This window comes from Trichogramma pretiosum, unplaced genomic scaffold, assembly GCF_000599845.2.
Source record: "Trichogramma pretiosum strain Unisexual culture from Peru unplaced genomic scaffold, Tpre_2.0 scaffold44, whole genome shotgun sequence".
NCBI lineage: Eukaryota > Metazoa > Arthropoda > Insecta > Hymenoptera > Trichogrammatidae > Trichogramma > Trichogramma pretiosum.
The window spans coordinates 1039740-1063836 of record NW_019641632.1 but is presented as its reverse complement, the minus strand read 5'-3'; the positions used below and the strand labels follow the sequence as shown (position 1 = coordinate 1063836).

The 24097-nt window shown below is 43.5% G+C and overlaps 3 protein-coding genes across 4 annotated transcripts in view; 1 reads left to right on the top strand and 2 right to left on the bottom strand.

Annotated features, from left to right (window-relative positions):
- The window catches only part of LOC106660164 (dendritic arbor reduction protein 1-like), a 299915-nt gene that overhangs the window by 33262 nt on the left and 242556 nt on the right, over nucleotides 1-24097 (bottom strand). The window lies entirely within an intron of this gene.
- On the top strand, nucleotides 1831-3816 carry LOC106660165 (low-density lipoprotein receptor-related protein-like). Its single transcript, XM_014383027.1, has 2 exons — nucleotides 1831-2068; nucleotides 2461-3816. The coding sequence occupies exons 1-2, from the start codon at nucleotides 1960-1962 to the stop codon at nucleotides 3516-3518; spliced, it is 1167 nt and encodes a 388-aa protein (XP_014238513.1). The 5' UTR covers nucleotides 1831-1959; the 3' UTR covers nucleotides 3519-3816.
- LOC111693751 (zinc finger protein 432-like) lies at nucleotides 12430-14148 on the bottom strand. Its single transcript, XM_023459315.1, has one exon. The coding sequence runs from the start codon at nucleotides 14031-14033 to the stop codon at nucleotides 13122-13124; it is 912 nt and encodes a 303-aa protein (XP_023315083.1). The 5' UTR covers nucleotides 14034-14148; the 3' UTR covers nucleotides 12430-13121.

Here is a 24097-nt window from a genome sequence, read left to right as displayed (position 1 = left end):
CGACCCCAAAAACCCCTGAGTAACGAGTTTCAACGAGATATCTTAAATATTACCATGAAACTCCAGGAGACGAGGTATACAAGAGTCACCCTGGGCCCCAAGTACATCGTGGTACATTTTCGTTGTGATATTCGTTTTCAGCGACCCCAAAAACCCCCGAGGGCAGAAATTAGACTCATTTTTACCGATATTTAGTGAAATACACATATTGACCAAGTCGTGAGTTCAAGATGCATCCCTGAAATGCGTTTATTGCACCCCCGGGGTGCAAATTTTCATTTGTCCCTCATAAATTTTGTTCACAAAGTTTCTAGACGCTCTCCCGAATCGAATGCCGAAAACCGCATCTCAATCCGACTTACTGTTCAAAAATCGGAGGTTGAATGCTTTATTTCCTCGTCTATTCATGTTTATATTATATGGGTATACAAACACACACACACGATCATCGATAATAATCGTCTTGTAAGCGCGCGTGTATGTGTATGTGTGCACTGCGACATCCGCGAAACTTCCTATTTCTTCTTCCACGCCTCGTTAGGCTGTGCGAGCGAGCAAACGAGCAAGAGAGAGAAAGAGAGAAGCCTCACGAGGTGGTAGTAGCGCGGCACGTCGTGTGTGCACCCGATAGACAATCTCACGCCTTGTTCTCCTTCTGGACTGCACGCTGTAAGTCTATGCAAACGGCCAGTCTCTCTCTCGGATCGCATCGGAAAATCCCCTCGGCGCGCATGCTAATTTATTGTTTCGAAAACTTGATCGCGCGCGCGCGCCGTGTGCCGAGGCTGCGCATAGAAAACACTTAGTTAGCGCGCGACTTTACGCCGGGTATATACAAGGATGAAAAACGAAAAAATGTTCTCCGCCGCGCGCGCGCAAGAACGAAAGTGAATTTTTTTCAAGCGCGGCGGGGAAAAATCGCGCAGCGGAGAATATTTTTGCGAAGGGGTACACACATCGAGCGACGTTACAGCGAAATCTCGAAGACAATGGGATGATGTGGGCATATATACGTTAACATCGACGTTGCACACTCGTATGCAGCATCGATGATTTGTAGCGGCGATATATGTGCACGTATATAATAAGTAGGTCACATAGCATCCATGATATCGATAAATCTTGGTTGTCTATAGGCGTTTCGTTTTATCTCTTCTCCTTCGAATCATTCAAGGGTATTCGAATTAGCGAAATTGCATTCGTATAATGACGTTTTTAGTCCATTAGCATGCGTCATTAACCACGTCAATTTTTCCGAACACAGCTCGTTTGTACACACGTACGCACACACAACATTATGCCACACGCGAGCAAAACGGTTGTTCGCAAGAGTATCGTCTACTGCGCGCGATAGACGTTGTACACAAATAACATCGAAATTTTTTGCGCGAAAAGTGGGAAACGGCGGCGTAAGCGCAGAACGAGTGATTATTATAAAAGCTCGGAAACGCTTTTTATGAGTTTTTGGAAATTCCAAAACGATTCCATGTAAGCCCCCCGTTCGCCTTGTATGTATCTGCCAGCTTCGCGCACGATTCGCACGAAGATAGAAGCCGCGGGGCTCGAGATACTCGATAGCGTACACAATACTCGGTATAGTATAAACCGAGCAAAAAAAACATTTCAAAACATCATTTATATAATATCAATTGGCTCTCTCTCTTTCTCTCTCTTTCTCTCTCGAGCGGAGCGTCGGCGAAGACGCGATGATAACCCCTTCGGTAGGCGCGTACTCGCGTACAACAACACGCACACATTCACGCTCGCGTATTATAATCTATTTAAAACGTGTACCGATTCACAGAGAAGCTCTCATTCTCGGAGCGCGAGTCGTCGCCTTTGCAATATAATATAACCGACGCGCCGCTTCTCGCTCGAATATCTTTTTCTTCGCGCGTACAGTCTCGAATCTTCGTTGTGCATACACACATTTCTGGCACTTTTTGTACGAAAAGCACGATGAAACAACGCCAAGTACTGCCGATTTTCCTGGCCGTTGTCGCGTCGGCCTCGTTGTCCAGTGAATTTTTCGCGAACGCAGTCAACTCGCATGGATGCGATCTCAAATGTAAGTTTTTTTCTTTATTTCACAAAGTTTATTGATGTAGGCTTTGGCACGATGTGATACTCGGTGATTATTTTTTCTATCGATTCATCAATGACTTCAATCATCCGTACGTGCAGCCTGAATGTAAACGCGAAAAAAATACATTTTATCGGTGCATTCAGGATGGCGCATTCAAGGCGTCTAGACGTCCGTCAAAAGAAGAGTAGTAAACACATCGTGCTGCATGCATTAATATACATACGTTCGCGCGTCATTCGCGCTCTCTCTCTGAATTATAGTTCTCGATAAACAGCTTCTGCATAATATTATCTCGCTCGGCGAGCGCAACGCGTCACATGCACACATTGCTCCAATATAGTAACGAATCGGCTCTTTCGTTGCATTTTTCGCAGACAAGAAGCACGTGGAAGATAGGCCGAACTTTTTCCTCATGACCAACAGTCTGCCGGGCATCTGTCACATACAGCACGAGAACAGCTCGCAGACGAACTACCACGTGGACCGCAAGTACGCCGAGCAGATCAGGCCCGAGTCGGTGGTGGGCGGCCTGAATTACGACGCGCGCAACGGCACCCTCATCTACTGGGCCAAGATCGCCAACGTCGATCACTCGCGCCTGTACAAGGTGCGGCTCAACGACACCAACTGGGAGTCGATACTCGACCAGGACGACGACTTTCGCGACGTCGCCTACGACTGGGTCACGAAGAATCTCTACATCATCATGGGCGTGAGGAGCCTTATGATAGCCGTGAACGCCGAGAATCCTTGGAACCCCACCGTGGTCATTCACGACAGATCGCAGCTGACGACCCTCGCCGTGCATCCCAACAAGGGCTACCTGTTTTTCGTCGAGAAAAGCTTCTGGTACGGCGTGCAGAACAAAATCTTACGAGCCCACCTGGACGGCTCGAACATCGTCGAGTTCCAGCGTCCCAAGCAGGAGAGCCGCTACCACATCGCCAGCATGGTGGTGGACTTCCACGGCGACCGACTCTACTGGAGTCTGCCGGGCAAAAATCGCATACAGCACTCGAATCTCGACGGCAAGGACGTGCGCACGATCGGCGGCGTGCGGGTGTACTACGGCCAGTCGGATCTGTCCTCCAAGACCATCGCGATCGACAAGCACTACGTGTACTACAAGGCGGCGGAGAGCAACACGGTGAGGCGCATCGAGAAGTCGAGCGAGATCCCGGACACGGATTACGAGCTGGTGAACGACGAGGAGGCGCCCATCACCGAGATCGTCGCCGTCGCCTACAAGAGCCAGAAGATACGCAAGGACCATCCGTGCAAGGACAATCGCGGCGGCTGCGAGAAGTACTGCTTCGCGGTGCCGAGCGGCGGATCCGCCGACAGTCTGAGGCGAGTTTGCAAGTGCAGTTTTAACGACGTGCTGGACGCCGACGGCGCGAACTGCTCGAGAAAGCAGGCTTTCACCGTGTAGTGTATGAGTGCTTCGTTTGTTTGTTTGTGTTCTTTTTTTTCTTAACTCGTCGACGTGTGTAGCGCGTAATATGTATAGTAGGTTAGTGCGAGACTGTTGCAAGCTCGTGACGATGATCTTCGTTGGTTGTGTAAAAATCCCATGTCCTATCTCCAATGGTGAAAACAAAGTCACGTGTTGTACAAAATAATTGTTACTTTTAAGTCTGTGCAAATGAACGTTTAACAAATAGTATAATTCTGTAAATACATAATCAATTTGTAAATAAATACAATTTAGTTAGCTCCCCGAAGCTTCATTGAAACTTTTCATTCAACAAAAACCAAAAAAAAAGAAAGAAAGAAAGGAAGATCGCGTTACGCTCGCTAGATACTATATTATACGCTAAAATATATGGTTTAGCGAGTGGAGCAAGGTTGTTCGTGTACGTGTGTATGTGCGTGCGTGGTGCACTACTATTATACGGCATATATAAAACAATGAACAGCCGTTGGGTGAAGGGAGGAGCCACCGCAGCGGTAAAATATCCGGGTTATCTCTCTCCGCGAGCTGGCGTGTGCGCTCTCGGGGTGTGTCGAATCGCGAACTATTGTCGACGGTATATATTCGCGCGCTGACACCCACATAGCTTATGTACGAGAAAGAGCTGGTGTATGTGTGTGTGTGTATATGCATGCGAGGCATGTGCACCAACCGCACACGCGACTATTATAAAGATAAACCATATTCTATTAAAGAGGAGAAATGAAAAAAGACACACGGGATGTCACGGGCCTTAATCTTGGCAAAATTATCGAAACAAAGCATCGCGAAAATCCGAGGGATTCGTCGTTGAGGCTTCTCTCTCTAATCTCCGTGGCAATTCGTTACTCAACGTCTATTATTTACCATTCGTTGTTGTTGTTGTTGTTGCTGTCTTTCTCTCTCTCTTTTTTCGGGCTGATTTCGCGTTCGTACGTATACGTTCTTCGCGCTTAGCGGATTCGCGTAATCGAAGTAAATCACCGCATGCACATACTGTGTGTCGCTCTTTCTCGCTCTCTCGCTGGTATTCTCCTCGTTGTTTTGCGAGCAGGGCCTGCATTTCGTAAGATATTGCTGCACTCCGTGATTCTCGCTCGTGTTTCGCTGCTGCAGAGCAGATTGTAAACCCGCGGCTCTTACTCAATGTCGTCGAAATAAAAGAAAAAAAAAGAGGAGAGAAGAGAATCGATATTCAGGGAAAAACTTGAGCGTGATTGATAACGGTACAAAAAAGAGAGCGCACCTGGGCCGAGTTCGCCGTATATCGAGCACGCAATTACGCGGGCTATTCATTGCCTCGTGAACGGATAAAAATAAAACGTTTAACTTCAAAAATACTTGATCGCCAAAGCCTCGAGTGTTTTTCAATTGGTTATTAGAATAATACAGATTCATCGCCTCGTAAAAACGAATATATTTCATCGCTAAAAGATCTCATAATAAAGCGATCTAAGCCAGCCACGGTCCACAACTATATAGACGCATCAAACGTTGCTCTGACACACGGAGCACGAAAGGCTTCTCTCCTCTTCATAAAATAAACGTCCCGTGCGCGCGAGGTGCCGAGAAGAGGAGAAACGACGCAAAACCGGCAAAAATATAAATCCAATCAATTTTTCTCTCTCGTTCGTTCTCGCTCGCACGTATTACTGCACTCGAGAGCGCGCGCTCGTTATCGTTATCGCCTTTTCCACGGCCTCTTCTCGTTGACGCAAATCTCTCTCTCTCTCCCGCACCCTTCGCTCGGCGCTGCATCGCTTATTAGCGATGTGCAGCGCACTGCACTGCCGCGGCGATGGAGATTCGCGTGCACTGCGCAGCTCTCGCTCGCGTATTATATGTACAAGCGTCGATCAATCACTTTGTCACTCGGATGTGTGTGTGTGTGTGTGTGTGTGTGTGTGTACGCGTTGCTAAGCTTTTGTAAAATAATTATTATTACGGTAAGCGTGTGCGCCCGTGCATGTGCGTTGCATGTGTGACGGTGCGTGCCGATCATCGAGCTCGAGCACGAGTCGAGGCCGGACGCACACGTGCATTATAACACTGTATAATATACACGCGTATATAGAGGTGTACGCGTGCTTTACGAGTTTCGTGTATAGAACTTGACCACGAGGGTGAGCGAAATTTATGAAACGCTCCACGGTTGAATCTGTGCATAAGCTGCTGCTGCTTCTGCTTCTGCGTGCGACTTTATTATCATGCGGCGACCGCGTGTCTTTCGAGATTAGTCGAGTCTTCTTTGCCCCGCCATGTTTAGTCGCCTTTGTATGAAAAAAAGGAAGAGAGAAGGAAATCAGTACATTAGATCACTCGGTGTATGCTGCTGGATGTATATAAATAAATTGCCAATAAGCGTCGGTTCGATCTGGAATGAACGACTAATCGATTTATCGCTACTGACTTCTCGCGAGAGAGTGAGAGCCAGAGCACAATATTATTACGACCGATCGTTTAATGAGACTTGCATGATTATTACGGCATCGTTTCAGTTTAGTTATCTTCGTAAATGCCGCGTAATTACACGCTGTCTTAGTCGCCGCCGTCGCCGCCGCCGCCGCACACGTGAGCGTGAAAATTACAGACCGATGGATTGGATCTCGGTTCTCGAGTTCATCTGTCTGCGGATATTTTTCTTGCTATCTGTGCACCAGCACTTTTGGTACACATGCCACACATATTCCATCAATTGTTACTCATTATGCGACTAAAATTTACTTATCGCCACCCGAGTAATTCTGTCTTCAATCCGCAGCGCGATTATTTTTTTTTTTTTTCTGTTTTTTTAATCGCCTGGACAAAACCTTGGACGACCGAACGAAAGCCAGTGTATACTGCATCTCGACGGAGTGATAATATCAATACATAGCCAAAATAAAAGTGTAATCGCTCTCAGTGCCGGCACGTGGTACAGTGGAAGTGACTCGGCATAAAGAAAAAAAATTTTGCTGGAACATACGGCAAGCCTCCCTTGAATTTTTCTAATCTGCGACCTCTCGGCGCTTGCGAATAACAAGATAATAGTCGCGTATAGCTAGCGTACGCGGCGTATTTTTGGTCCACACGCCCGAATGCGATACGAAGTAGCTGCGGCATTTTATCATTTAATTATACCGATCGTCTCGTGTGCAATATTGCGGATAAGCCGAGAGAGGCTAGTGCTCCTAAAGTCCGTAATCAGGCAAAAGAGGAAAATCATTTTAGTAATTGGAAATGTGAAAGTTTTTTAAATTAATACGTGTAGTACAGTTTAAAAATTAAAAAAAAAATTGTTTCTTGTGTTTAATACAAACACTCTTGTAGAAGTTTTAGAATTTTCATTCATGAAAATGTATCAATTCAATTTTTAAACGAAATTTTGATCAGTTTTCAACCTCTTTAAATTCGAAAATATCACTTTTAGCTTTCGTCCCTAGATGGCGAGTATCTCTATTTGTAAATCTGCAAGTAGCAAAGTCGAAGTAATTGCATAAGTTTATTGATCAATTATATTCATGCCGCATTCTGCAAGATCATTTTAATGTTTTTGAAAAAATTCAGACGAGCTTTCGACCACTTTAATATGAAAATACTACTTTACGATAATACCACTTTTAGTCTCCACCACTAGATGGCGAGTTCCTTAATATGTAAATCTGTAAGTGGTAAAGTACAAAAACTTGTATAAGTTAAAGCACTGCAGATGAAATAAGCTGAAATTAATGTCGAATAAATTGTTTACTTGTCAAAAACTAACCACATAATGTTAAGAGTTTCTAACAGGTACACTTGACCTGTAAATAACATGACTTCAACTTGATTTGACCAATAATACAGATAAAAAGTTATTCCGAGACTATGCACGACGATGACGGATCAATTTTAGTGTCTCTCTTTTCACTCAATTGCCGATAAGAAACGTACATGTACGCCGCTCGATTCTCGAAGAGTTCGCATGCAGATAAAACGCGACAAATTTGTTTCCCTGCACACAAACGCACCGGATCGAAGCCATGTGCAGTGCGCGGCGCCCTCGATTTATTCGTTTTTCAAAGCCCGTGCGCACCATCGCGCGTCTACGTATACATATACGTTGCACTTGCGGCTGGCTCGGACGATCGTAAATTTTCAGTAGCCCATTGGGTGCGCGAGAGGTGCAAGTTTATAATGCCGCATGGTGCGACTTTTTACCGTTTCCAATCCAAATTCTTTGGAGTCCAATCAGAATAGTCTCTCGTTGCTCGAGCAGCAGCAGCAGCAGCGGCTTATATGCGTGCGCGCTCGGCAAAGTTGCCTCTTTATACCCGTAAATCCTATCCTATACGTATATATTGTATAAACGGCGCGCGCTCGCAAGGCGAACACCTGCACAAGCGTGCCCGTCTACCAATGCGTCTCGCTCGTTCTTTCTCTCTCTCTCTCTTTCTTCCTCTCTTACAGGGCATAATAATTATTGCTCTAGCTAGTCAAGTTCATCCTGCGCACGCAGAGTCTCTCTCGTTTTCTAAAGGTCAGCCAGGGTCATTTGCAAGCCTATCGCGTACACAACATGCAGACAACTGTGCACGCGGCGCAGAGCCGGAGTAGCGAGTCAGCCGTGGGAGAGCTTTGCGATTTACTTCTACTGAAAAAAAACTTTTTTCTCTTTGCGCGCATGTTCATCTTTTAAAGCCCCCGTATGTATTCTATGTACGCGTGCGCGCGTATGTGTGTATGTAATACGCGTTCGGAGTCGGACGAGGGAGAGAAGTGGTGATTCGTCAAGTTTGTTTCCGAGGCGCCACGAGGATATAATACGCCGAGTGCGTGTGCGTACATAAGATACAGCTCGAGAGCGCGAGAATGAGATAACAGCGTGAGATTGGTTGTTCGCGCGAACGCGACGTCGTTTTTCTACAAGGGGCTCGAAATGTATATGTGCACCGCGTATATACACGTGTTCGAGCACGTGAGCGACGACTTCTTTGGGGTTTTTTTCTTTTTTAATTTTTTGATACTCTTGTGCGCGCGCGCACATCTCTGACAGAGAGCTGCTGCAGTGATTAATGAAAGAAAGTTTAATTATTTGCTCGGTAAGAATTTTACCGCGCGCAAAATTAACATGTTAATCTGTTAAAAGCGTGCAAGCGTGTATGCGTACGTGTAGAGAGATTACTAAGAAAATAAGTACGCAGCTGACTCTCGGCGAGCTTTTTTATTTTTTTCATAAAAATGCGCGCGCGACCGAGATGATGAATTATCGATCGCTAAGTTGATTGATTCCGAGGATGTGTGCGCGAGCGAGCTTATTGGGCGAAAAATCACGTAGTGTAACGTCGAACTGCTGCGTCGGTTCAACAAATTGTAACCCAATACGTGCGGGACTTGCAGCCCGTGCACACACATACATACACACAGACGAACGGCCGTACCCCCGCGAGAACTCGCGCTAGCTCACGATTCGCTCGTTCATCAAAACGCTCGAGAGTGCGAGAGAGTTGAAAAATTTTCCTTTTCAAACTGTCCGATTTCACGTACGGCTCGTGCGCAATGCATAATGCATAAGATACATCCTATATGTGTACGTAAGTACGTTTATATACGTGTGCATACGACTCGGACTGGTAATAAGGCACGCGCGAATCTTATAGGGTGTGCACGTGGGTGCAAACTAAAGCTCGAGCTGGATATTAGCTTCGCAAAAAAGTTCGCGGTATTATATACGATCGGTAAATTTTATCTGATGATATAGTATGTAATGATTGAATAGTGATTTAGTCTTTGCATAAATTTTACAAAAAATGTATTAAAACTCAATTATAATTAAAGCCAACCTTCACCACTAGATGGCGAGTACATTTTTCTGTGAATCTGCAAGTGGCAAAGGGAAAATAATTGTATAAATGAAATGCGTGTGTCATGCTTTTTAATCAATGATGTTGTTATTCCCCTTGGTTGCAATAAAATTATATATGACGATTTGGTGAAGAAATTCTTCAAAACCGACGACCTCATACATCAAACGGTCCCTGCCAATGCCCAGAACAAATTGGGCCAAACATCGCTTCAATGGGCAGTGGCGAGATTCTTGACGATTATCGTCGATATATTTTTGGATAATGGCGTTGATCTATCACGGGATCATTTTTCCCAACGCGAGTGACTTTGCCGACTCGTATCGTGTCGTATTATTCATATACCTATATCTGCTCAGTATTCTGCAACCAAGATTGCAACTAGTAATTAACTTGGGAATGTTAATTCATGAAATTGAAAAGTTAACAAAAGAAAAAAAAGGAACTAATTCATTATAAGTGTTTACACATCGTTTATTATACGAAAATTTTCCCTTTCAACTTTCCCTTTATTTTTTGGTCATCAAAAATCCATTTAGCAAAATCAGAGAGTGTATAATTTTTGCATCGGTAGGGTATTTTCAATTATCATTGCAATTATGATTACCATTCAAGCAGGAGGCATTTCAACAAAAAATATGGGTTCCATGTTTAAAAATGTAACGTTCGAATGATCGGGTGTTTTCGTGAAAAATAACATACCTAAATGGGGTGACAACGCCTCTACTCCGTTCTCGTGAATTTCAACGCTGCTCCAATTGCCACGAGGGCAAATCATTCACGCAGTACTTCCAAGAATTCGCCCAACGTTGCTATACATCGGCGCATCCCATTCGCGAATGTACCGTTCGGTAACGATGAGATTACACGTTGCTGCTGCTGCCGACGCGCGTCACACTCGTCAATTTACAATGTGCGCGCGCCCGAGAGTGAGCAGAAGCAGATCTCGAGCTTCGATGATGATGCTCGTTGGTCAGGCGCGCAGAATTAGCACGCGATATAATTTCGAGCGTATACATGCAGGCAGGAGGCATGTATAATACGCGAATTCGTCGAAAAAAGACCACCCGTCGGGCGGAATCACTCACGCGATGATGGAAAATTGAACGTTCGCCGGGGCCTTATACAAATAATGTCCCGTATGCGCAGGGTCTGATTGCGGACTCGACATTATTACAGATTTTCAAGTTCGCGAAGCTGCGCATCAGCGGCAGCGCCGTTGCTAATCATCGATAAAAGTTAATCAGCCCTGTATGGCCGCGAACGTGTAATTTCCGGCGTCGCGCATGCATATTATGAGCAGCAAATATAGTACGGCTGAGCGTACGGCGCATGATCCGAATAGGCTCGCGCAATATAAGGTCGTTAATCTGCAAATTCTAACATCGTAATTATGTAATAATATCATCGCATAATTCCCCGGGCGATTACGCGCGTTTATATACATCTACGTATGCACCTGCGCGAGTGCGGCTTGGAAATTCGAGTTCGAAAAGGAACGCGGTCGATCCACGCCAGTCAGGCACCGAAAAACGAGCAATTACAACGACTCGAGCTACTACTACTACTACGACTACTACTACTAGTAGCAGCCGCGCGGCTGCTACTTTTTCCCAGCTTCAAGCGCGCACAAGACCAAAATCACGCAATAATATAATATAATCTCCGAGCGAAAATCAACTTTTCTCCGGTGGACTTTTTTTACTCCTTTGGTAGCGAGCTTTGTGTATGCGCGCGCGGGCCGTGTTGTATACGCTCCGCTCTGCGGCCAATTAAGCGATGCACGCGCAGCGGCAGCAGCTAACGCAGAGCGAAACACGATCGCGCTCACGGAAAGACGCACTTACACACACAGACACACACACACAAATACTGCAGCAGCGCAACAACACAGGCAGTGATCCACACGCGCCGGCGGTAGTTTGCCAAGCTCGCGCGTTGCCACCGCCGCCTTATTTACAGCGAGGATCCGATATTCTATACAGCGGAGGCTCGCGTGACCATCGGTCTTCTGGCCACCTGTGCGTGATCTCGTTGCGCTAACCAAGACGAGGCTTTACGTATACATATTAGAGATCTTACTTCTTGCAAGCGCGCGAGGCTTATTAAATTTTAGAAAATTTACATCGTCTAGTTTTTCGGCGATTGCATCGATGAAACGCAATCGCGCCTGCGTATTATATGTACACGCGCACGGGGATGAAAAATCAAACCATCAGCACCGCTCAAGACTCGAGTAAATTGAATTGTATAAAGCTTGCATCTAAGCATTTCAGTACTTGTAAATAGTCTTTTCTATCTCGCTGTTTCTTCAAGAGGCTGAAATATATGGCAAAAGTTTTTTGAAACGATTAAATTACCATTTATGGCCATCAGCCTATTATTAATGCTAAACATTTTTACCGCAGTGATAGTCATTTTTTAGAGAAAAGCAGTCACCGACATCAAAACGTTTGCTCGAGTTTTTCGATGACGCCAACGATGTATTGTTGAACCAAGAGTGAACCGCGGAGTGCACTTGATTTAGTGCCATGAGTGTCATTTTTCGCTTTATCAAGAGTCGTGCGCGCGGCTCGGCATTAATTACTCGACCGCGCGTAAGTACGCGTACTCTTTTACGCATTTCGTCTCTCGACTCACTGTGGCTCGGGGCTAGAGCAAAAAATCAACGCGCTGCACTTCCTCGTGTTTATTTCCAAGTTTATTTCCAGCGACTTATCGCGCTACACCGTCTACAACTCGGAGTCCCCCCGGTAAACTTTGTCGAACTTATCCGGTGGAATGCTACTTTTGCAGAGCTTCTCGCGGCGCATTCGTACGAGTAGACTAGGTTACTCAATTTTCCCACAGCTTCGCGAAGGACCGCGTCGTCGACACGCTTAACGACGATTTACGAGCTTTTCAGCGGCGCTTATGTTGCCTATTTGCTGCTACGAAATTATTGCGACCCACTGGTAATGAACCCTTATCATTTGCTAGCGTAATGTCTGCGAATACAAAATATTAAAATTTAAAATAGTAAAATTTATTGATACATTTACATTCAAAGTAGATTAATTTTAATGACGTGATTAAAGATGAAATGATAGGTCACAATTCAGGTCTGTTTAATTCCAAGTGCAACTAAAAAGCGTTACATTTAATAATGTCAAAATTAAATACGCATCATTTGATGATTTATGGTTATTTACTTGTAGAATTCAAATGTACATGAACTCAAAAGTATATTATTATTTACGTATTTAAAATCACATAGTCCTATAATTGATGATGAATTTTGAAGTGTGCGTTATATTACTGTTTATATTATTCCAGCATACAAACTGCGCAATACTAAATCAGCTCGATGAATAGCAAATATGTGTATCATTAATTGGCGTCTTTGAGAGAATTTTTCATGGCAAACATCGCTTTCTTGTTGTTTTTTGTCTTCATCAATAGTACAAATTTTGATTATTTAATTTGGAGTTTGAATGTTTCGGGCAAAAGTTGATCATGGACATTACGAGTCTCTGCAATTGAGTCTTCATAAACTTTTACATGCATCAACAGATTTTCTGACATTGCTCGCATTTGTGATTATCGACACCTTCGTGTATCATTTCGTCATTCTTTTGTCCATTGTGAATCATTTTATGGTGCGATGTTAACGGCTGTATTCTTCCAATTTTTTTTTGTGCGCGTTGCGTTCATAGTCTTCTCGTCTTTCGTGACTTGATCTGACATGAAGTTTTAGGTTCTGTTTTGATTTTAACGCTTTTGGTCACACGTTACAAACAAAGTCTTTTCTTCCTTCGTGAACTAATTTCTTGTGTTTTGTCAAGTACTGATTGGTTCCAAATGCTTTTTGACACACGTCGCATATGAAGTCTCTTCGTCCTTCATGAACTGTTTTACGATGACGTTCTAAGTTCATATTTGTTATAAACATTTTTAGACACATGTCGCATACGTAGTCTTTTCGCCCGTCGTGAATTAATCTGACATGAAGTGTTAAGTTTTGTTTTGTTGTAAATGCTTTTGGACACAAGTCACATAAGTAGTTTTTTTCCCCTTGGTGACTTGATCTAAGATGAAGTATCAAGTTGTGTTTTGATGTGAATGCTTTTTGACACACATCACAAACGTGGTCTTGTCGCCCTTCGTGAATTAATCTGACATGAAGTGTTAAGTTTCTTTTTGATGTAAATGCTTTTGGGCACATGTCACATAAGTAGTCTTTTTTCCCTTGGTGACTTGATCTAAGATGAAGTATCAAGTTCTGTTTTGATGTGAATGCTTTTGGGCACACGTCACATAAGTAGTCTTTTTTCCCTTGGTGACTTGATCTAAGATGAAGTATCAAGTTGTGTTTTACTGTAAACGCTTTTGGGCACACGTCGCATAAGTAGTCTTTTTGCCCTTCGTGAACGGTTTTGTGATGGGTCTGTAAGTTGTGATTGCTTCCAAATGCTTTTTGACACACGTTACATACGTAATCTTTTCGTCCTTCATGAACTATTTTGCGATGATGTATTAAGTTCTGATTTGTTGTAAATTTTTCTAGGCACGCATCACATACGTAGTCTCTTTGTCTTTTGTGAACTAATTTGTCGTGTCTTGACAAATTGTTCTGCCGTGAAAATGTTTGTTGGCACACGTCGCACACGTAATCTTTCCGTTTCTCGTGAACCATTTTTCTGGCAAATTGCTACGTTTTCTTTTTGACTAAATATGGATTGACAAATTTATCCAATGTACTCGTTTAGCTCTACGTGAACCGTTTCTTAATAACTTGTTAAAACTAACTGACTTCGACACAGATCCAAGTATAAACGTATGGTCAATATTTTGCCTCGAAATAAAGTATTTATTTACATTTGCCCCAAACCGAATCGTCTCGTATACCCTATTAACAATAATGAGCAATAAAAATTAAAATTCATTTCTACCAATCCACAGCTTGACACCCGAATCCAAGTCAACAAAATAAGATCCTGCACAGCAGCAGTCGCGACAGCATCAATAAAGTCACCCTTTAGAAGCTTCGTGCTCGCGCCATCGTCGAGAGCAGCTCAAAGCTTATAAATTGTAAATACACGTGCTCTCGCGTATAGTTGTGAAAAACGCCATGCGCTAGAGCTGTGGTACCTATATATAGGTAGAGGCGCAGGCCGCTTTATCATAGTAATTCATCGACTTTATCTCGACTGTTCGGTAGCGCCCGCGCGAGATATAATAGATCGGGCCGCGATTAAAATCCTGCAGGAGCACTAATATAGCTTGTTCTCGCTCTCTCGCTCTCTTGCTCTCTCTAGCTGGTTGGCTGGCTATGTGCTCGGCGATCTCTGGGCTGCTGCTGCTGCCTAGCTACTCGTCGATTTATCGAGCTATCCTATCACGTAGCGAGCGCCTCGGCTCTATATATGCTTATATTATACATGCATGTTCGTACATATTATATTATAGACTCGATTAAAGCATGTACTTACAGATATGTGTGGCAGGCTATATGTATATATTATGAAAATGTGTGTACACGTTGCGACGACGCTGCGTATCGGAGCTCGCAAGCGCGCGCCTTTGGATAATTGCCGCGCGTAGCAGTTGGCGTAACCTCGTTAATTACTTGCGCTTTCGTAGAAAACACACGTGTACACACACAGGCATAAACTAACATAGAGTCGGTCATACGGGCTGCTACCGTTGCATCGGCTTGCGTAAATTCAACTTATATGCGAAATCGCCGTAATTGGAGAACAATGTTTGCATCCGCGCGGTGTAGTATAATATAATATATTATGTTCGTGCTTTTTTTGTCGCTTTTGCCCATTTTCACGCAATTCGCGTTTAATATAAGTACACGCTGTGGAACGAAATGAAGAGTTTATGACATTGAGCGCGCACTATATATATACTGTGCCCGCGGGGGAAAACGAGGAGGAAAAAAAAATTGAAACAAAGTAGCGACGAAACGAAGCCTTGTGCGCCTCGCGTACACATATAAGCTTGCCGCGAGAAAAAGCCAAAGACGGAGAGAAAGAGAGAATCGGGTAAAAAGTGCTATATATGTACTTGTGTATGTGTGTGTGCTCGAAGCTCTCGCTGTTGCTGTTGCCTACGTCGTCGTTATCAGCGTGGCTACATCTTATTTCGCGCTCGGGCGCTCGTCAGGCAGCGAGACGTTTCTATGCCGTGGCTATGACATCGTGCCGCCGTCGCCGTGGCCGGCCTTACCCCTTTGGGGCTGACGCAAATTGACCATCTCTCTTTCTCTTTCTCTCTCTCTCTCTCTCTCTCTCCTACACAACGTTTATACAAGTGTATCATGTGCTCTCCGTGTATAGGTGTATTCGTGGTGTGTAGAAGGCGCACACACTTGTGAATGCACACGCACGCACACATGTATACGCGCGGTGGGAACGATGTGTATGTATATGTGTATGTGCTGACTGCTGCATACTAGTATAGTACGTGTGCGTTGTATATACACACATTCAGCTATATCGACGTTGCACATCTCTCGCGCGAAAAGGACACGATTTTTTCAGGCGGCACTTCGTTTGTGCATGTTCCGTGTGTGCAGCTGTGTGCAGCATACAGCGCACAGGGCGGCTCTACATAATATGTGCAGCTTCTACGTGTGCCATGCGCAGAGCTGCCAGCAGCATGAGCTTACACGATCGCCGAGCATCACACGCGGCTGCTACCCTCGAAGCTACCAGAGTATACATTGTATGATTCATATTATACAAGAAAGAGAGATTACTTTCGAAGCTCGAAACTCTTCTCAATTTTCAATGACCTATACTTTTTTGTCTGTTTTTCAATAATAAAAAAAAAAAAAAAAAACAAGGAGTACTCGCATATTCTCACGAGTAGTCCACGTGCCTTACGATATTATATGCATAATTGCGTTGAGTCGAGGTCCACGGCGAAAGCTCCGCACTAAATGGGCGAGTCGCGTGTGCGCGTTACAACGTTTAAACGTGTGTATACCAGGGGCGCATCGAGGTGCATGACAGATTCGAGGGGGAGATTTTTCGCGGTGTGTATATGTGTGTATTTATATAAACACGAGATTATACATTTATGTACAGACACGCGAAGCTACGCGAGTGTGGCGGCGGTCCGCTTATATGTGTATATGCAGCAGTGGAGGAGCTTTGGTGGAACGCGAGCGAGCGAGCGGCTCCCCTTTGGGCCGCACACACACACCGCAGTGGCGTTGACGGCACAATGCGCCGCGCTTGCAGCACACTTAACGCACCTGCCGCGCCGAGCAAATACGCCGGCTTGTAATTGGACGACTGACTCTCTTTCCATGCGCATATTGCGCTCGCGTATTTAAATGCGCGCTGCGCGTCGAGGTACGTTTCGAGTGGTTGCTCGCTCGAGATTTGGCCCTTTTTTTGCTGCTACTGTACGCGCGGTGTATTCATCGAGCGCTCCGTCGCCTTTACATGTGGGTTTGAATTATTTTCTACTGTTTTTTTTTTTGGATGCATGTTCGACCTCGGGCCGCGAACAAATGTAATGAATATGGTCTTCATGCAATAACTAAAAAGTCGGTCCACGCGTAATTCGAAATGCGATTCATTTGACTTTCGCGCGCGCGCGGCTGTGTATATCGAAACTCAATTTAAGCGGGATCCATTGAGAAAATATCGCGGTACACAAACGCGTGTCTCTCGTAAACAAATATTGTACATCATCATCACTCTTGGAGGAGTGTGTACAGGCTAAACACAGGTCGCGCGCCACACGTATAGATATCTGTGTGTGTGCGCGTGCTATATGGATAGTCCACATCCTTTAACCCGTGGGAATAATCCAGCCCGTATAATAAGCGCCCGTGAGTCTGTTCTTCCCTTTAAGAAAACGGGATTTTCTTCTATAACACAGAGAGGAGCGAGCGAGAGAGGGAAAGAGAGAGAGAGAGAGAGAGAAAGCTTAAGCGAGCTCTGAGCGGCTGCTAGAGCATAACGGACATGCAGTTCTTTCTCCTCTTCTGGCTTGTCGATACCTATATGTATGTATATGAGTGTGTGTGTATGTGAGTTGCTACGTGTATGGGTGGCTATATGATGGCATTGCTGCACTTGGCGCGCACGTCGCACGTTTCTTCCATTATCTAAAGGTATAGGTAAATAAAAGAGAGGTGGCTGTGTAGCGGCAACGGCGGCGGCAGCAATGACGGCGGTACAGTAACAGCAGCATATATAAGCTGGGGGTGGAGGGGGGCCAGGGGAAAAGCTTGATTGCGTGGGAGAGGTCGCTGCTTCTTCGCGATATATATGTATAACATGGACACGGACTCGGGACGGCCGCGCGATGGATGCATTTATATTATACACGTCGCGCGCGAACTGCTGCACTACTGCCGCACATGGCTCGTGTATGGGTGTATAATGCAGCTCACCTTCGCTACATAGTAGGGTATTAAGAGTAATGGCATATATACCTACACACACATACTACTACTACTTCTACCAGACGCTCTAATGTTACAAGGTGTGAAATACAAGTCTCGGAACCCTTCCGTGTATATCTTACGTTATACGTACGTGTATACGCTGTATACATACGATTCACGTATATTGCAGGCATGGGTCGATCCACCGCACGGCTTATGGATTTTCAGCTGATTGATTGTTAAAACTGCGTCGGGAAAATGGAGAAAAATCGTATACGTGCTCGGGCGCGCACCCGCAAGAGCGAGAGAGATGAGAGAGAATGTAGGAGTGCCTCGAATGCGTATCGTACACGAGCTTGTGCGTATACATACTCGCTACTCGGTAGTGGTAGTAGTACGCAGTGCCTTATACTTTAATACGCGCCACACCATACACTCGCTTACTTTACGATTATTGGCGAGGGCGTTGCCTGAGAGAGGTGGGACGACGACGACGATGACTACGACTACGACGAGGGGCAGCTTAGGAGTCTGCGCGATAGTACCTCGGCGCAAGCGCGCGCGCGGCTTCTCCGTGGTGGTCCATATATTATTATATATACTCGTATATACTCCGTGGCATCTTTCCGTGTATAAGAGCTTTTCTCGCTTCGAAGAATGGCCGGGCGCGCTGGTAGAACTAGTTCCGATTCGCGTGGTGCGCACGTAGTGCGTATGGCAATATAAATACCTATACACACACACAGAGTGTAAAACACAGATGCTGATCGTCGGAAATGGATTTTACGGTGAAAATCTTCTCGGCGCGCGTATAATGTACTGCAGCGAGTCGAGGCGCGTAGACGCGTGCTTGCACACACAGTGCACTCGCGCATAAATCATCGCGCCAATAGGGGGGGAAAAGAATCGCGTACGCGCGCAGGGCTGGAGAAAAGTGGAAAAATTTCAGCGCACTCAGAAATTTGAAGCTCGCCTTTTTACGAGTCATTCGCGTACAAACTCTGTGTGTACCTATGTATGTATGCCTCTCTCTCTCTCTCTCTCTCTCTCTCTCTCTTCATACATATATATGCTATATGGGTGTGCGGAGCGTCGCTGAAACTCGATATTACCCCGAACAAGAAGCGAGAAAAGGAGAAAAAGAGAGAAGAAAAGAGAGACAGAGCAAGTGCACCGTTCGTAAATCAAAAGGCGAGAGTCGTCTTCACTCGCTCGCATTTACAGATGCAATTACGCTACGTGGGGCACTTTATGCCTTTTTCTTTCTTCCTTTTAGCAGATATTATCCTCACTAATATAAGTATACATATAATATCCTTTTTTTGCGTTAACAGCTATGGATGTTTAACACCGCGTGGCTTTACCTACGTGTGTATATCTATTGCGTCCGCGTATATAGATATATTAAACCGGCGCAAATGTATACGCGAATGTGTGTTTATTGATTTATTACCATAGTAATGAGCTTTGAGAGAAAAGCTTCGCGGGTGTGTGCATTTCTAAAGAGCCATTCGAGAGACAGAGAGAACTGCAACTTTGCTGTAATGTGTGCCGTATGCCAGCACTGTACTGTACTGTGCTGAGCGCGCGAGCGCCCCACAAGTGCATTCATATACACGTCTCGTATAATTACATATCGGGCAAGTTATGCAAATAATTAATTTAAATTACGCGTATTTTTAGCTTTAATCATACGAGCCTGAATGCCGCGTGGCCGTTGCCGTGCTGCACACGCGACATTTCAATGGACTCTCTCTCTCTCTCTCTTTTTCTCTGGGGCCGCCGCTGAGGCAAGAAGAAGCAGGAGGCAACAAAAAAAGCCCCATCGCTATATATACGTATACATAGCGGTCAGCAGACTCGCGGCTTTTGATCATATATATTTTCTTATTTATATACAAATAATGTGTATTTGTAGCCAAGTTTTGTCCTGCCTCTTTTTACACACACACAGATACACATAATGCGCGCGAGTTCTGGAAATACAAATTCTTTTCAATTGAACGGTCGCGTCGTGGATGCATTGCAGTTATAAGCGCCGCCGTGTGCGCTCGATGAAATCCACTGTTAACGAAAATAAGCCATATAAAAACAGTGATATCATTTACAATTATTTCTATTATATATCTATCAACTCCACTTTGGCACTTGCAGATTTACAGATATAGGTACTCGACATCTAGCGGTGAAGCCTGGCATTATTTTTGATCAAATTACGATATTTAGTATTATAAAAAAGTGATGTAATTGGTATTTCAGAGCTTGAATAGAAGTATTTTTTAAAAAGAAAATTTTCACTATTTCGATTTATATAGCTATTTTTGAATTTAAGCTTTTAACACCTTTTCAAACACATGTATCTACTTGAAAAATTGATAAAACTTTAAAATAAACTTATCATTAGATACGCTGTACCTTTAATATCGAAATCACCGAGTTTAAATACATACATACATACATATTTTCAAGACAATACATGCTATTAAATTTCGTAAAAATATTAATTTTACGACATTTAAAAAAGATCACTCAGCGTTATCTTCTCCTCAATGTCGAATAAGCGGGCAATATATATTATGCCATTTAAAATAAAACTATTGATGCACCATGAAAAATTCTATTAAAATACAATCAAAATCAACAATGGGCGCAAGCAAAGCTTAAAATTACATCGTATGTAACTTTTTTTAACAAGCATTTGGTGATAATATATGGTGGGGCCTGTTGAAATTATCAGATATAAAAAAAATCGTTAAAATGTTGCAAATCAAGTTGAAATTTTCTCAAGAATTTAGAACGTTCGGGTGACGACGCACGCCGTTCCGTAACATTTTTTCAAAAATACAATTACTGAGGATTATTTGTTGATAATTTGGTTATAAAAGCTTGATAAGCCTTTCAGTAATCAGAATTTGAAAATTAATGATAGGAAGAGTTAACTTTCAAAACTCTTAAAAAACGCCATAAATAGCATGATTTTCGTATATATTCGAGCTTAGATACTAATAAAATTTTTCTCATAACAAAAAAGTATGAAAATTTAAAATAAATATGTTTAACATAATTTAACATAACATGTGCCTATATTCTGTCAATAATTGATACTGAGCGCAGTGAAGTCATACACATTTGATATTGCTAATTTTCGATGTTTTACTCTAACTGCGATAACTCATGCAGGGATAATCCAATGGATCTGAAAATTTTACGTAGCATTGTTTGGATGCTGATGGAGTGTTGTATACTTTTTTAGCAACATCCGTGTATCTTAATATACACAACATACATTTTTATGCAATTTAAAGTTTTGCACCAATATTAGTGTGTAAATTTTGTATATAATTGTTTTTGGCGTTATTTTTGGGTTATTTTTTCGTACACATTCGATATTGCTAATTTTCGATGTTTTACTCTAACTGCGATAACTCATGCACAAAAAACTCATTGAAAAATAGATCTATTGTGATACTCATTGATGCTATTATTCCTTCCTTAAAGTATAAATATAATAAGGCTGAAACAAATATTACACTGATGTTATATGTAATTTTTTTATGTAACATTCAGTCGCCTAGCATTTGCAATTGTAGTTGCCATTAGTTAATATTAACAACTTAATATTACGTAAGACAATTTTTTTTAATAATTGGGTGAATGAATCGAACATTTTCAACAGAAATATATTATTCGAGTTCAGATATCAAGTTTCAATCCTATTTAAAAGATGAATTCAATGTTGACCGAAATTAGGTGCATATACCTTACCAGAAATGGGAATTTTTACAGGAATATTATGGAATTTTATAGAATATTATTATGGAATATTATAGTTAACACAAATATTAAAATTTCACGAGATTTACTCATATAGAGAAAAGCTGACGTGTCGGCCGTGCTCGGCGAGCGAGAGCGAGGCCTTGAAATTGTTTGTCACTATCAAATAAAATATCAACGACATTAAGGAATATGTGCGTATGTGTATTTTTTCGTCTAGCCGTTAATTCGAAATTAAATTTATTATTTTAATTTTTTGTGCATGCACATTTGAATATCTAAGACAATAGACGCGTGCGCGCACGATAGTTTTTCACCGATAACGATGACTCGGTGTTAACTGTCTGCGGTGTCGACTTGTGTGAGATCGGACAATTCACGTCGAAATTCACATTTTGAGAGTGAGATTCACACTCATTAAGAGTCGATAGCGCGGAAGATTCAAAGGCGATAAGCAATTACGTTTCTGTTGTCTAACAAGAAAAAGAGATACGAGCGGCTATTATTAATTGCGTTACGTTTCTATTGTGTCAAAACTGGAAGTTCCAATTAAGATGAGCCTTTTTTTCTATTTTTTTATATCTTTCATTTTTTTCTCAATTCATTGTCCCAAGAAAACAAGTGACGGTTATCAATTATATTCTTCCGGGGGAAGAAATTGATCGACAGTGAGCGAGATAAATGAGTACGGGTGTTCTTATAAAGCACACATACCGCGTGTCGCCGCCCAGCACACATCCTCCAAATTTCAAAACATACCGCTGAGGTAAATAGTTTATCTGCGGCAAACAAAGACGTATGCGCGCGTCATCGCGCATATGTTATCATTTTATCAAAATGTTTAAATTTGAGCATGGAATTAATAATTATTAATGCAACAAATGCTCGAAAGGCTTTGGTGCCGGCGTGAGTACGGGTTGTTTTGCTAAAAAAAAATTTACATAAATTCTTCGTGCATGTAAAAGTTCCGTAAATAAAATTTATATCGATTTTTTAAATTTTACTATAAATTTATTTTGAAACTTAATGTTTATTTTTCAACAGTGTATAATATGGACGGCAAGTCAAGATTGGTACTCGCCATGGTAATCTCTATAATTGCACGATCGACGAGAAAACAAGGGGTGAAATAGATTTATTTAATTCTTTCTCAGAGGTCGAGAAAGAGCGATAAATGAACTCATTACGCGATGGTCATTAATATGCGAGGATACGCGATGCATCGCTCGCCCATGACTGTGCGTGTGTATGTATTTATGCACGATAGACGAGACGTCGAAATCCATCATATAATCTTCGATAAATCGATGGGTAAATTGTGCGCGCAGCAGCGTCGAGAGAAGAAGGACCGGGGCGCGCGCGTGAGAAAATCGTCGCGCGATCGCATTTATCCTCGTGGCAGGTATAAAATACACACGGGCGAGCGGCGCGCGAGATATGTACCGCATTATACGTATATACTCCGAATATGCATACAGTGAGTACACACACACACAGACACGCGCGGTGGTGCATCCACGCGCAGAGAGATCATTTGGCATCATTGTGGGTGGTCTCCTTTACATGGTATACCCAACAGACAGAGTACATACACGTTTATACGCTCTCGCGAGCAAGCTCGATGATAAATAGAGCGATTACCGCTGAGAAATAGACGCGTGAAATCTTTCTCCTCGGCGCAAGTTCCTTCGACCCACGCGTCGCTCGCTTCAACTCGACCAGCAGCTCGACTGCGCTGCGGCTGCTGCTGCAGGTATATAATACACGCGAAGGGGGTTACGCCTTTTATTCGCGCTCGTGTGGCAGCTACTGCGTAGGTATTGTCTGCGCGTGTATACCACATATACACACACGCTCGCTCGCTCGAGCTTATCGAGCATTCAAATTTATATCGCGCGTTGATATTATAAAGCGAGAAAGAGAGAGAGATAAGCAAGCACAGCGCTCGGCGAGGTAGGCGCGAGCACGACTGCGAATGCGAGGTGCGACGACCACGACGAAGACTTACGAGGGATAATTATGCGTAACATGGATGGATACACCGAAAAGGTGTCGTCGTCGTCAACGCCGCCCGCGTAGCTCCGCGTGTCGTGTTGCGCGCCTTTTGAGAAATCGCCGGACTTTTTCGAGCTGTCAAGCTCTATAAGCCGCACTTATCGCGACTGTGTACACTCCGAGTCATTGCCTTTTCGCATTATACGCCTCGTGCGTGGGGTTATAACTGAGAATCGTATTGCCAAAGAGTGACATGTAGCCTTTGACGAGGACACAGGACTATATACATGTATATAATGATAAATACGTTGGCTTTTCTTCGAAACACTGGAAAAGACATAATAATTTCTAAATAGCGCTAAATTAATATTTTACGCGAAAATATTTGATTTTGTATGCGAGAGCACGAGCGATAAGGCCCGGAAAACAATCAGCGATCAATTAGCTCTCTCTCTCCATGTCGAGTTGGCGGTACGCAGCTACACATACGTACTATCAAACGCGACAATCGTACTCGCTCGCTCTTTGCACTTGCCCGCGCGCAACGACTATTATATACACGTTGGGAAGAGAAA

What these genes read in the sequence shown, in the direction of transcription:
- LOC111693751 (XM_023459315.1), bottom strand. Translation starts at nt 14,033, where the DNA reads ATGGTTCACGAGAAACGGAAAGATTACGTGTGCGACGTGTGCCAACAA.
- LOC106660165 (XM_014383027.1), top strand. Translation starts at nt 1,960, where the DNA reads ATGAAACAACGCCAAGTACTGCCGATTTTCCTGGCCGTTGTCGCGTCG. An exon ending in GCATGGATGCGATCTCAAAT is followed by an intron (nt 2,069 to 2,460) that starts GTAAGTTTTTTT and finishes CATTTTTCGCAG; the next exon opens with ACAAGAAGCACGTGGAAGAT.